Here is a 12,344-nt window from a genome sequence, read left to right as displayed (position 1 = left end):
CACAATTTGATTAGCCCTTTTGATAATTTATCTTTGATATTGAATATTTTCCCAGATTATGCATGTATTATAACTCTTTGCTTCTATTGAAAAAAATATTAAGTGAAAGATCTTTATTAATTAATTTATCTGTTTTGGGGTCAGTGTGGATATAAGGAAATGAATTTCTTTTGGAAAACTGGAATTATGGATAATAAAGATAAAAATATATTCAGACATATTGGAGTCAGAGAGAGTGGTCTTGGCAAAGACTGTGGGCCAAGACAAGGTCACTAGAAAGTTGGTCTGAAATAGTAAGGGAAAACACTGTCTTGAGGGCTTGCTCAGGGAGGATGATGAATTAAGTCTGAGATGAAACAAAATATCAGATGAAGTTCAACTGTGTTTCTGACCCTGATACCATCATCTTGTGGGTATTTAGACTCAGAGACTTCCACTTCCATAAGTTACCAAGATTTGATTATTCATTTTTCATTATGTCTTTTGAATGAATTTCTCCTTTCCAACACTTTTTATTATTACAATTATCTAACTTTTATCATAACATGATGGGACAATTAGAAAAGTCTCTTGAGTGGTCCCTGGTCTTGCATTCTCTCCCTCTTCCAATCAGTTGTTCTCATGATTATCAGATTCTATTGATTTACATCTATTAATCTATTTATCTATCTATGAAAGTTCATGTTCTATATTGTCTAGGAGATATATTTCAATTTTTTTCTGACTTTAACACAAACCCAAAACCTCTCCCTACCTTTCCTGTCCCAAAATTATTCACCACTATTTCCTTTTTTAAATGTCTTTCCTGAAGATCATATTTATACTTCCTTTCAAATAGTCTAACTGAGGGCTATATGTATATAAGAATATGACTTGTAATTCTTGCCTTCCTGGCTGTATTCACAAAATTTTCTCCACTTTAAATACCCTTCATTCTGTTTATTGAAATCCTACTCCTCTTTCAAGGTCCATTTCAAAGCATACTTCTTTATTGAAGCCTTCACTGATCATCTTATTATACAAATACCAACATGAATTTTCTGAAGTAGAGAAGTAATCAGTAGCTCCTGCCTTCTTATTGCCTCTCTTGCTCCTGAGTGACATCCTGTGGAACAAAATGTAAACAATTGCCAGAAGCCTCAATCCTAGAAATCAGAAAGAAGGAAACTTTAATGCTTTGCTCCTTGGTAATATCTGATCTCATCATTCATCTGAAAATAGAGTTTGGGGTATAGAATCAAGAAGACCAGAGTTCAAATTCAGTATCAGACACTTATTAGTTGCATGACCCTAGGCAAAACATTTCACTGCTGTTTGCATTAGTTTCTTCGTGAAAATATTTGTAAAGTGTAATATGCTTTGTACCATGCCTGTCATGTAGTAGATGCTACATAACTGATTATTTCCTTCTCCCTTTCATAACATTGTTCTAAGGATCAAAAGCAATAAAATTTATAAAGAATTGAGCCCAATGATTAGCACATAGTAGATATTTAATAAAAGTTTATTCTCTTCCCTCCCTCCTCATTCTTTTTCTTCCCTGATAGGACTCCACCCTGAGCTATCATAGTAAAGGGGATTTAATAACATTTGAACATTCCTAAATGAGTAATGAATTCCTATCCATTCATATCTTCCTTAGTGATTCTGACCTTTTTTAAAACCAATATTCAAATTGTTTCCCCTTACTGTCCACTTCTTTATTCCTATATCCCTCAGCTTTTTTTGTTCACTGTGAAGTCCTCTTTCTCCTCTCCTTCTTTTCTCACATCATCAAGATGTCTTCTGCATTTATGACTACTTTCACTCCACTTCAGATAAAGATGTGGCCCTTCTCTTTCCCAAGGTATACTTACCTGCATAGGTGATTGAATTCTATCCTCACTTCTCTATTAGATTACTACCTGTGTTATTACACTTTCTCAATTATTTTTAATTCACTCCTGACTTGCTCCTTCCTGCCTGCAAAAAATGACCAATTAATTCCCACTCATCCTCAAAAACATCACTTGATCCAATTATCCCTAGTATCATTCATAATTTCAACTCCCATTTATGGTTTAAATTCATTAATAAGGTTGCCTACAATTGATGCATCTATTTCCTGTTCTCTTACTTTCTGTAGCTCTTTACATTTTGGCTTTTGACCTCATCATTCAACTGAAATTGTTCTCTAAAAACTCAATGAGTAAATAAAACATTTTAAAGCACCTATTGTTTGCCAGAAACTCAGTTGAGCACTGAGGATATAAAGAATATTAAAAGACAGTCCCTGCCTTTGAGAAGCTAAAAATTGAATAGATTAAATGACATATAACTGACAATGTACAAACATACAGGAAGAATTTGAGATAATATTTGGAAAAAAAAGTTAATAGAATGAGTAGGATTGGGGAAAGCATCCTGGAGAAGTTGAGATTTTAGATGGGGTATGAAGGAGGCCAAGGATGTCAGGGAATGAAGATGAGGAGGGAGACAATTTCATGCTTAAGGAACAGTCAGTGAAAATGTTTGGCATTGGAAGACAAAAAATACTTGGGGCATGATGGCAGCTGATGCTACACCCAGAGAATACCTAGAAGTCTGGTACCCAGACATGAACAATCAGCCAGTAAACCATCTGATGGGAGAAGGGGATTATACAATCAACTATCCAGGAAGCAACCTGATGGGAAAAAAGATTACAATTGGGGAGAGTAGAGTTGTATGCAGGTGGGACAATTGAGATACCGCCTCCCCCCCCCCCCCCACCCCCCCCGGTGAGGTGAATCTGTTCCTCTACAGCCTGTGGATCCCTTGCCTTCAGGCACAGTAGGCTTGACCATTTCACCTCCTGAGTGTACTTACAAAACAGTGTCCATCCATACACTGATGTGGGAAACTGGGGAATGTGTAGATAAGATGCCAGTCACTAATACAGGTACACAATGTGTGACTTATCAACCAAGAGAAGTAGTAGCATCAGGTTTACTGATACAGATTTCTAATAAGCAATCTGGTGATAGTTGCCCAAATTTCTGACTCCTAGCAACAAAATTCAGGAATATTCTAGACAGCAGCTGTGACAACTGACTGACCTATGTTCACTATCTATATAAATGGCATACTATTAGAAGGATTGGTAGACACAGGTGCAGTTCATAAAGTCATTAGAGGTGCCAACTGGCCCAGTCATTGGCCAATGATTAAGGCAGACACCTACATGTCTGGTGCAGGAGATCAATAACCGCTGAAGTTAGTGCTACCTCTTTGAGATGGACTTTTGAAGGCAAAACATGAGTTTTTACTCCTTTTATAGTTGAAAAAATCCCCATAAATCTGTGGGGAAGGGACATTTTACAATAATTAGGATTACACATGAGTTTTTCGGTTTTTTTAGGCAGGTTTTAGGCAGGGCTGCTGTTGAAGGCCTGCCAACACTGTTCCTATCCAACGGAAACTTGATACACCAGTGTGGATAGAACAGTGGCCCTTAGATAGCGATAAAATTCAGGCCTTATTATATATAATACAGGAGCAACTTGATCAAGGACACTTACAACCTTCTCTAAGTCCTTGGAATTCCCCAGTATTTGTTGTAAAAAAGAAATCTGGGAAAATGGAGGATGTTGACTGATTTAAGAAAGGTGAATGAACAGATGGAAACTATGGGAACTCTTTAGCCTGGGCTTCCATACCCTACTCCATAATAGACATTAAGGATTGTTCCTATCCTATCTGTCTAGATAAGAAGGATATGAAAAGATTTGCCTTTTCAGTGTCCAGCATTAACTTAGCTGAGCCTTATAAAAGATATGAATGGACAATTTTGCCACAGAGAATGAAAAACAGCCCTACTATGTGCCAAATGTATGTTGCTGCTGTTCTTACTCCAGTAAGAAAAGCATTTCCAAAAGTTATGTTATTACATTATATGGAAGATATATTAGGATGTGCACTTGAGGAATGAATGTTAGAAGCATGTCTACAAAAGACCATGGAAACACTAAAGAACTAGAAATTGCACATAGCTTCAGAAAAAATTCAAAGACATGCTCCTTTTCAATATTTCGGATATGAAATATACTCTAAGCTGCTTACAGAACAAAAGCTTTTATTAAGAATAGAGAAAAGCTAAACACCTTAAATGACTTTCAGAAATTGATAGGCAATATCCAAAGGATGTGTCCAGTGTTAGCCTTAACTACCTATCAATTGCAACCATTATATGACATTGTAAAGGGAGACAGTGCTTTAAACTCACCATGCCAGCTTACAAAAGAAGCTCAAGAAGCTTTGAGAGAAGTTGAACTGACTTTATCCAATGTGGTTGAAAGAGTCACCCCAAAACCCTTGGAAATTTCAGTTTTTGCTACAAAAGAGGCACCCACAGCATTCCTTCATCAAGGAGATGGTGTGATAGAGTGGATGAACCTTCGACACAACCAGAACATAGTCTTACTTACTTACAGAACAAAGCCCAGTGCTTGTGGCTAGAATTTTATTAAAGGCTACTAAGTGAGCAGTACAATTATCTGTGATAAGACCTGACAAGATATACATCTTTTATACTAATGCACAAATTAAGGTATACTGTGAAACGATCCCAGAGTGGCAAATTTTATTAGCCATGGCTCCAAATTTTATACATGGGTCTCCATTAAAGATAACTAGACTATTACATAGTTCACAATGAATTCTTGAAGAAAAGGTTTCTAAAGTTCCTCTTAAAGGACCAACTATCTTTACAGATGCATCCAAACATAATATTTGGGCTGTATACTCTCATGACTTAACTATAAAGAGAGTAGTCAGAACTCCTTTTCAGTCCACTCAGCAGAATGCGATCATTCTAGCTCTTACTTATTATTCAGGAGACATAAATATAATATCTGATTCGGCCTATTCAATAGATGTGGTACAAAGAATTGCCACAGCCCAAATAAAATTTGCAGCCTCTAATATATATCAGCTCTTTAAGAAACTTTAAGAGCAAGTGAGAAAGCATCCAGGTAAGATTTATATTTTGCATGTACATTCTCATAGTGGACTTCCAGGTCCCATTTTTGATGGTAATTCAAAGGCAGATAGCCTTCTAACCATGTTGTTCAATACTCCTTTATTCCAAGAAGCCCAGGAATCTCATTAAAAATATTATCAAGCTGCTCGAGCTTTATGTTTACAATTTGGAATAACAAGAGAGGAAGCTAGGAGTATAGTAAAAGCCTGTACGGCTTGCCTTCCTTTCCACGCTCCTACGCTGCCTCCAGGGAAGAACCCTTGTGGTTTGAGACCCAATGAAATCTGGCAAATGCATGTGACCCATTATAAATCTTTTGGTTGTCTGTCTTTTATCCACTTTGTGGTAGACACCTTTTCAGGATTCACTTTTGCAATACCAGCAGCAAAAGAGACAGCCCAAGTGGTCAATGGATTCCTCACACAAGCATTTGCAATTATGGATGTGCCACAAGCAATGAAAACAGACAATGGTCCTGCATATACCTCCAAACCTTTTGCACACTTTTGTGCACAGTATAAGATTTTACACACCACTGGCATACCTTTTAATCCTCAAGGACAGGCAATAGTAGAGAGGAGAAAGAGAGACATTAAAACACTGCCCCAAAAACAAAAGAAAAGGGGAGCCACAGGTACCCTAGAGAACTTTTAAATCTAACCCTTTATACTATTAACTTTTTTGATTTTTGACAAAGATGCACTGGCTACGGCAGACAAGTTTTATAACCCATTAGAAGGGCAGTGTCCAGTGCAAGCGGCTCCACTATCTTTAAATAATCTCCAGGTGATGTGGAGAGACCCAGAAAGTGGAGAATGAAAGGGAACAGATAGGCTAACTGCTTGGGAGATAGGGTTTTCTTGTATCTCTACAGGTGGAGAAGGAATCAGATGGGTGCCAACGAGCTGTATTCACCTTGTCCATCGCAGAGAGACAGAGCAGACCCTTGAAACAGGAGAAGACCCAAGAAATATTGGGTGGTTCTGTTGCTGATTGTGCTCACCATTGAAAGAGCGTGGCAGTTATGGCGTTTGACTCATGGACATTGAAAATTGTTTGACTTCAAAACCCTCAGGAATCTTTGGATTCTCTGAGACATAAGATTGTTGTAGGACTTGAAAACCCTCAGGAATAATTGGATTCTTTGAGACATAAGACTTGAAAGCCCTCAGGAATCATTGAATTTTCTGAGAAATGATAAGACTGTTACAGGACTTCAATATCTGCTGGAATCATTGGATTCCCTAACACATAAACAGACTTTTGCAGGACTTCAAAAACTTGGGAGGATCATTGGATTCCCTGTCATGTGAAGCAATGGACAATAGATTGGTTTTGGACTATCTCTTGGCTGCTGAAGAAGGCATAAGTGTGACTGCTGTTAACATACTCTCCTTCTAAGACTTCTGGCAATCTTTTACAACACCATGTTGATTTATATTGTTTGTTATACCATTACTTTCATGTACAATTCATGTTTGTTCCATCACAAACTGACTGTGGGGAGGGTCATCACTAATAGCCTCTGCATTATTGCTATGTGCTTGTGTAATACCTCCCATGCTGATGGGTTTGTGCATAATAAGACCCTTCAGCCCAGAAACCTGCTAGTAACCCCCACTTCCCTTTGGTGCTTTTCATCTCCCTTCCTGAAAAGTCAGGGAGGGTGTAATTATCTCCTTTTTAGTGCTTTCACCTCCTTTACTGAGAAGTCAAGAAGGGTGTGAACACCTCCCCTGGGGAGCTCTGACTTTCCTGAGGAATCAGGGATGGCATGACCACCTGTGTTCTAAAACAAAAGAAAGTGGGAGATGTAATGGGCTGAGGCTTGAGTTGATGCACTGAGGTCCAAGCACGTGAGGCTAAATAGTAATTGGACCATACTCTATTAATATATATGCTTGGAGAAAGAATGGCCCCCACCCACTCTTTGTGTAAGTCCTGATGTGTTGTATAGGAAATGACGATTTTGGTGGGTGGAGGCAGGGGAGCGGAAAGGGAAGTGAAAAGAGAGACTGCTGGCTGGCTTCTTGACATAGCTGCTCGCATTGCTATTGTGACCCCCCCTTCACCTCCAATCCCCCTTTCACCTGCAATCCCCTTTCACCTCTGCTGGCTGGCTTCCTGTCGCAGCTGTCCATATTGCTATTGCAAACCCCCTTCACCTCAAAAAGAATAAAGGTTGAAGATTCTTCCCTTAATCTGAATTCCTGACTCTGGTTGATTTTAAATACACAATCATCACAGGTTTATATCCCAAGGGGACCAAATAAAAGAAGAATGGACCTATCTGTACAGAAAAAAATTAATAGCAGCTATTTTTATGGTTGCAAAGCATTGGAAATTAAGAGGATACTCTCCCATTGAAGAATAATTAAATATTTAAATATGTTGTCAGAATGTAATAATATTGTGATATAAGAAATGACAAGGACAATGGCTTCAGAAAAATCTTAGAAGTCTGATATGAACTGATTAAAAGTGAAAGGAACATAATCAGAGACAACTGTATACAGTAATTGCAATTGTGTAACAATGATCAAATGTGAAAGATTTAGCTAATTTAATCAGGACAATGATTCGAGACAATTCCCAAGGTCCTATGATGAAAAATCTATCCATTTCCAGAAAGAAAATTGTTGAACATTTAGTGAAGATAGTAGCATCCTCTTTTCACTTATATATTTGTGTTTACATGTGTGTGTTTTTTTTTTTTTTTTTGGTAATATGGAAACATGTTTTACATGGCTTCATAATATATTTAGATTTATATTGCTTGCCTTTTCAAATTGTAGGTCAATTTCACTGGCAAATAATTGGGTAAAATAACTTTTAATAGTGGTTTTAATTTCATCTTCATTGATGGTACATTCACTTTTTTTTCATTTTTGATGCTGTTAATTTAGTTTTCTTCTTTCATTTTTATAGTTAAGCTAACCAATAGTTTATCAATTCTATTGTTTTCCCCCATAACACTAACTTCTATTTTATTTATTATTTCAATGGCTTTTTAACTTTAAATTTTGTTAATCTCTCCTTTGATTTGCAGGTCTTTCATTTTGGTGTTTAATTGGGTATTTTAAATTTGTTTTTTGTTTTTTTTTTCCCTTTTTTTAAGCTGCAAGGCCAATTCATTGATCTGCTCTTTTTTTTTCTCTTATTGATGTACATATTTAGAGTTATGAATTTTCCCCTAAGTACTACTTTGGCTGCAACCCATAAATTATGAAAAATTGAATCATTGAATCATTTGGTTTCTTTCTCTTTAATGAAATTATTGATTGTTTCTATGATTTATTCTTTGACCCAGCCATTCCTTTAGTTTCCAATTAATTATTTTAATAGTACTTTCCCAATTACATGTCAAAACAATTTTTAGCATTCTTTTAAAAAAGATTTTGAGTTCCAATTTTTTTCTCGCTTCATCTTTTCCCTCCTTTCTTAATAGAAGGGTAGCCAATTTGGTACAGGTTTTGCATGTGCTATCATATAAAACTTATTTCCATTTTAGTCACAGTTGAGAAACAAGAAAGATATCAAAATAGGGAAACATGAAAAAGAATAAAATAAGTGAAAAAAAGTATATTTTGATCTGCATTCTGTTCATTAGTGCTTTATTTGGATATGGATAGCATTTTCCCTTGTGAGTCCTCTGTACTTTTCTTGGATCATTGTAATGCTGAGAAGAGTTAAGTCTTATTCACAGTGGATCATCACACAATATTGATACTCTGTACAATATTTTCCTGGTTCTGTGTTATGGGCCAGAACTCTCGTACTTAAAACAAGGATTCTTATAAGGTGCTAACTCCGTGGAATTGATAATACAATGGTTATCTAGTTTAGTATGGTGATTAATAGTTCTCTAAGTTCAATATGATTGATTTAATAATTTACTTCCTAGTGATATAATAATTGGTTTATACTCAGTGTAGAGCATATAAGCTGGGACAAACTCAGACAGAGTCAGAGCCAGAGTCAATTCTATCTTTAGTCAGGCTCCTGGTGGCTCTCCTTGGGGACCAAGAGGCTTGGATACTGAACCAAAGAAGACAAGAGGACGAGGCAGGAGCTCAAACTCTGCAGCCAAGGAGAAACAAATTCATTCCATTTTCATCAGCCTTGTGGTGGCTGTCCTGTCCTCCTGCTCCCCCCACTGAGACCAAGGCTTGCCTGAAGGGCCTCAAGAAAGCTAACCGGGCCCCAGTCAAGGAGACAATAAAGAATTTGGACTTTAATACCTATTCTGGCAGTGATTACTCTACTGAAACAAAGGCTGCTCTAAGACCTCCAGAAAACCAACCAGGAACACTACAATTAATTTTTAATCTATGCTTCCAGAGTCATTCACTGAATTAACATTCTGAAAAAGCTCTATCCAATATTTCTGCTTTGTCTGCACCTCACTATGAGTTTTTTAATGCTCTAATATATGGTCATTTTTTATGAATATGTCATATAACAACTGAAAAAAGCTATACTCTTTTCAATTCCCCTTCATTTTTCTTCATATAGCTATCATATTAAGTTTTCTAAGATTCTATTCATTTCCTTAACTCTTTTCTTATTTATTTTATAGATTTATCTAGCTTTGAGAGAGGAAAATTGTTTTCACTACTAGTATAGTTTTATTCTCTATTTCCTACTGTAATTAATTTAACATTTTCTTTAAAACTTTGGATGTTATGCCACTTGATATATAAATGTTAATATTGATATTACTTCATTGTTTATGGTACCTTTCAGTGCAATGTATTTTTTCTATGTCTTTTAATTAAGTTTATTTTTATTTTTGTTTTATCTGAGATCATGATTCCTACCTGTACTTTTCCCACATTGTTCCAAGTTTAAGCCTCTTCTACACTGCTGTTTTCTGAGCTAGTTCTATGGAATTGAACATTTTTGGTGGTGTGATTAAAGGAGAATTGTAAGTCACTTCTTTTGTGTTCTGTGCATTGCTTCTACCCAGGAAAGGTCCTTAATCTCTTGACATTACAATTAATACTGATTTTTAGGGTCCCTGTTGCTTTTGGACTAGAAGTAACACTGCTTTTCAGAGCCTCTGATCTCTTTTGAGCAAAAGTGTTCCTCTCCATGCTTGAACAGTAACCTAGAAGGTTTATTGCCAAAACCTAGGATATATTTTGTTTCAGTCTGTTGACTTGTGTTCATTTGAAGCAGTTACATGTCCCCATTCTACCTTTTCTTATCCTGAATTTACATTTCCTATTAACCACTTTGAAAAATTATCAATTCCAGCCTAAAGATAACTCCATTTGAAATGGTATACTTCTTATTCATTGAAAATTTGGTTGTTCAGTTGATTCCTTGATAGATTTCCAGTCCCTAAACCCAAATTTCCACCTCAGAAAAACATTAAGAGATAGTTAATTGGCATGTTCCTTTAGCAAATCCTGGCTATGAGGAGGTATTTACTAAGGATCAGAATGGATAATGACAAAACTTAGTAACCTTTAGATGATCCTGCTTTTTAAATTTAAACTATGTGCTTGAAATTTGTCTTGGCTACATTCAGTGTCTATATTCAGAAAGGATGATCTTAATCCTGGATTGTCTCAGAATTAAGAAGATAGTGTTATTTTGTATATACTCCATCCCAACCAGACCATATATAGAATAAACTGTTTTTTTTTTTAATAAGACCCCAAGTTGAAAAGACACGGAGAAGCAAGAGTCATCTAAAGAAAAGTGACCAGGATGCTGAATGAGTCTTGAGATTGTGTGAAATGAAAATCTGTTGAAGGAATTGAGGATGTTTATCCTAAAGAAGAGAACATTTATCAGGCAAATTATAGATTTATTCAACATGAAACTGACACTGTCACACTAATGTGGAAATTAACATTTTACCATATTGCTTGCCTATGAAAGATATGTGGCTTAATTTTCCTGATGCCAAGAGAAAAGAATTTAAAGTAAATAGGGCTAAAAGTATGGGGCATCTTTCCATAAACTGGGGAAGAAAATTTTCAACATTTCATGACACTAGATAGTAATTAGGAATTAGGACTTTCCACCATTTGTCTGTCACCTCACTCAATAGGTAGCAGAGACATTCTCTACCTTGCAATACATACATCTCTAATGAGGAATTTTCCATTTCTTTCAGTATACTTCCTTTCCCTTCACTTACAGTGGGGGAGTGGAAATTTCTTGGTTAGTGGGAATAGATATATAAAAACCCATCCATGTATCTAAAGTACAATCTTACTTTACACTTTTTTTTTTCAGGACATGAGGAACAGCAATTGTTCACACTCCCAAGATCACCACCTGACAATGGGAATTCTCTCTTCTTGCTTTGGGGAGCTTCTCTCTTTTATCTTTTGTCCTTTTTAGCTCCTCATTCCTTCCCACAATGTGTTTACTTTCAATCTCGAGAATCCCCAAGATGGTGACACCGTCCCAGTACTGTTTTCTTTAAAGCATCTTTTATTTCCTTGTTCCTCAGGCAGTAGATGGCAGGATTGAGGAGAGGCACAATAACAGTATATAAAACAGATATGATTTTATTGTAGTTAAATGCATACATAGCCCGAGGTCGAGCATATGTGAAGAGGCTGGAGGAATAGAAAATAATAACTACTGCCAAGTGTGAAGCACAGGTTGAAAAGGCCTTTTTCCTTCTCTGAGCAGTAGGAATCTTAAGGATGGTCATAATGATGACAGCATAAGAGGATGCAACTGCCAGCAAAGGAAGCAAAATCATTATCAAGGCCAGGAGGAAATCTACCATCTCAGCTTGTTCCTTGTCTGTACAAGTGAGGTTGAGAAGAGGAGAGATGTCACAGAAGAAGTGGTTGATGACATTGGGTCCACAATAGGATAGCCGAGAAATGAATAAGAGCTTCACCATAGAGCTAAAAAAGCCACTGCCCCAGGAAGCTGCTGCAAGGAGGATAGCTAGAGTTGAAGGCATGAGGCTGGAGTAGCGAAGGGGCTCACAGATGGCCAGGTATCGATCATAAGCCATGACAGCTAAAAGGACACATTCAGTGCAGGCCAGCCCGATGAAAAAGTAGAGCTGGGTCATACAGCCCACAAAGGAAATCCAAAGATCTTGGTTAAGGAAGGCTCTCAATAGGCGAGGGACAGTAACATTGATGTACCACATCTCCAAGAAGGACAGATGCCCCAAGAAAAAATACATTGGACGGTGGAGGGCAGGTGTGAGCCATATAGTAGACACAATCAGAGCATTCTCCAGCACAGTAATCAGGTAGAAGATCAGAAAGAGGACAAAGAGAAACAGCTGAAGAGGTTGTGATGTAGGAAAGCCCACCAGAATGAATTTCTCTACATGGGTTCCACTCCAATTTCCCAT

The 12,344-nt window shown here is 37.0% G+C and overlaps 1 protein-coding gene across 1 annotated transcript; it reads right to left on the bottom strand.

Annotated features, from left to right (window-relative positions):
• Positions 1–11,390: 11,390 nt before the first annotated feature.
• Positions 11,391–12,344, bottom strand: LOC127558692 (olfactory receptor 6P1-like). The gene has a single exon (XM_051991932.1). The coding sequence runs from the start codon at positions 12,342–12,344 to the stop codon at positions 11,391–11,393; it is 954 nt and encodes a 317-aa protein (XP_051847892.1).

The sequence above is a fragment of the Antechinus flavipes genome, chromosome 4, assembly GCF_016432865.1.
Source record: "Antechinus flavipes isolate AdamAnt ecotype Samford, QLD, Australia chromosome 4, AdamAnt_v2, whole genome shotgun sequence".
Classification (NCBI taxonomy): Eukaryota; Metazoa; Chordata; class Mammalia; order Dasyuromorphia; family Dasyuridae; genus Antechinus; species Antechinus flavipes.
Note: the sequence above shows the minus strand (reverse complement) of the source record. Positions and strands in the feature narration are given on the sequence as shown.

Excerpts from the sequence above, each read along its gene's own strand:
- LOC127558692 (XM_051991932.1), bottom strand. The coding sequence starts at position 12,344 with ATGGGAAATTGGAGTGGAACCCATGTAGAGAAATTCATTCTGGTGGGC.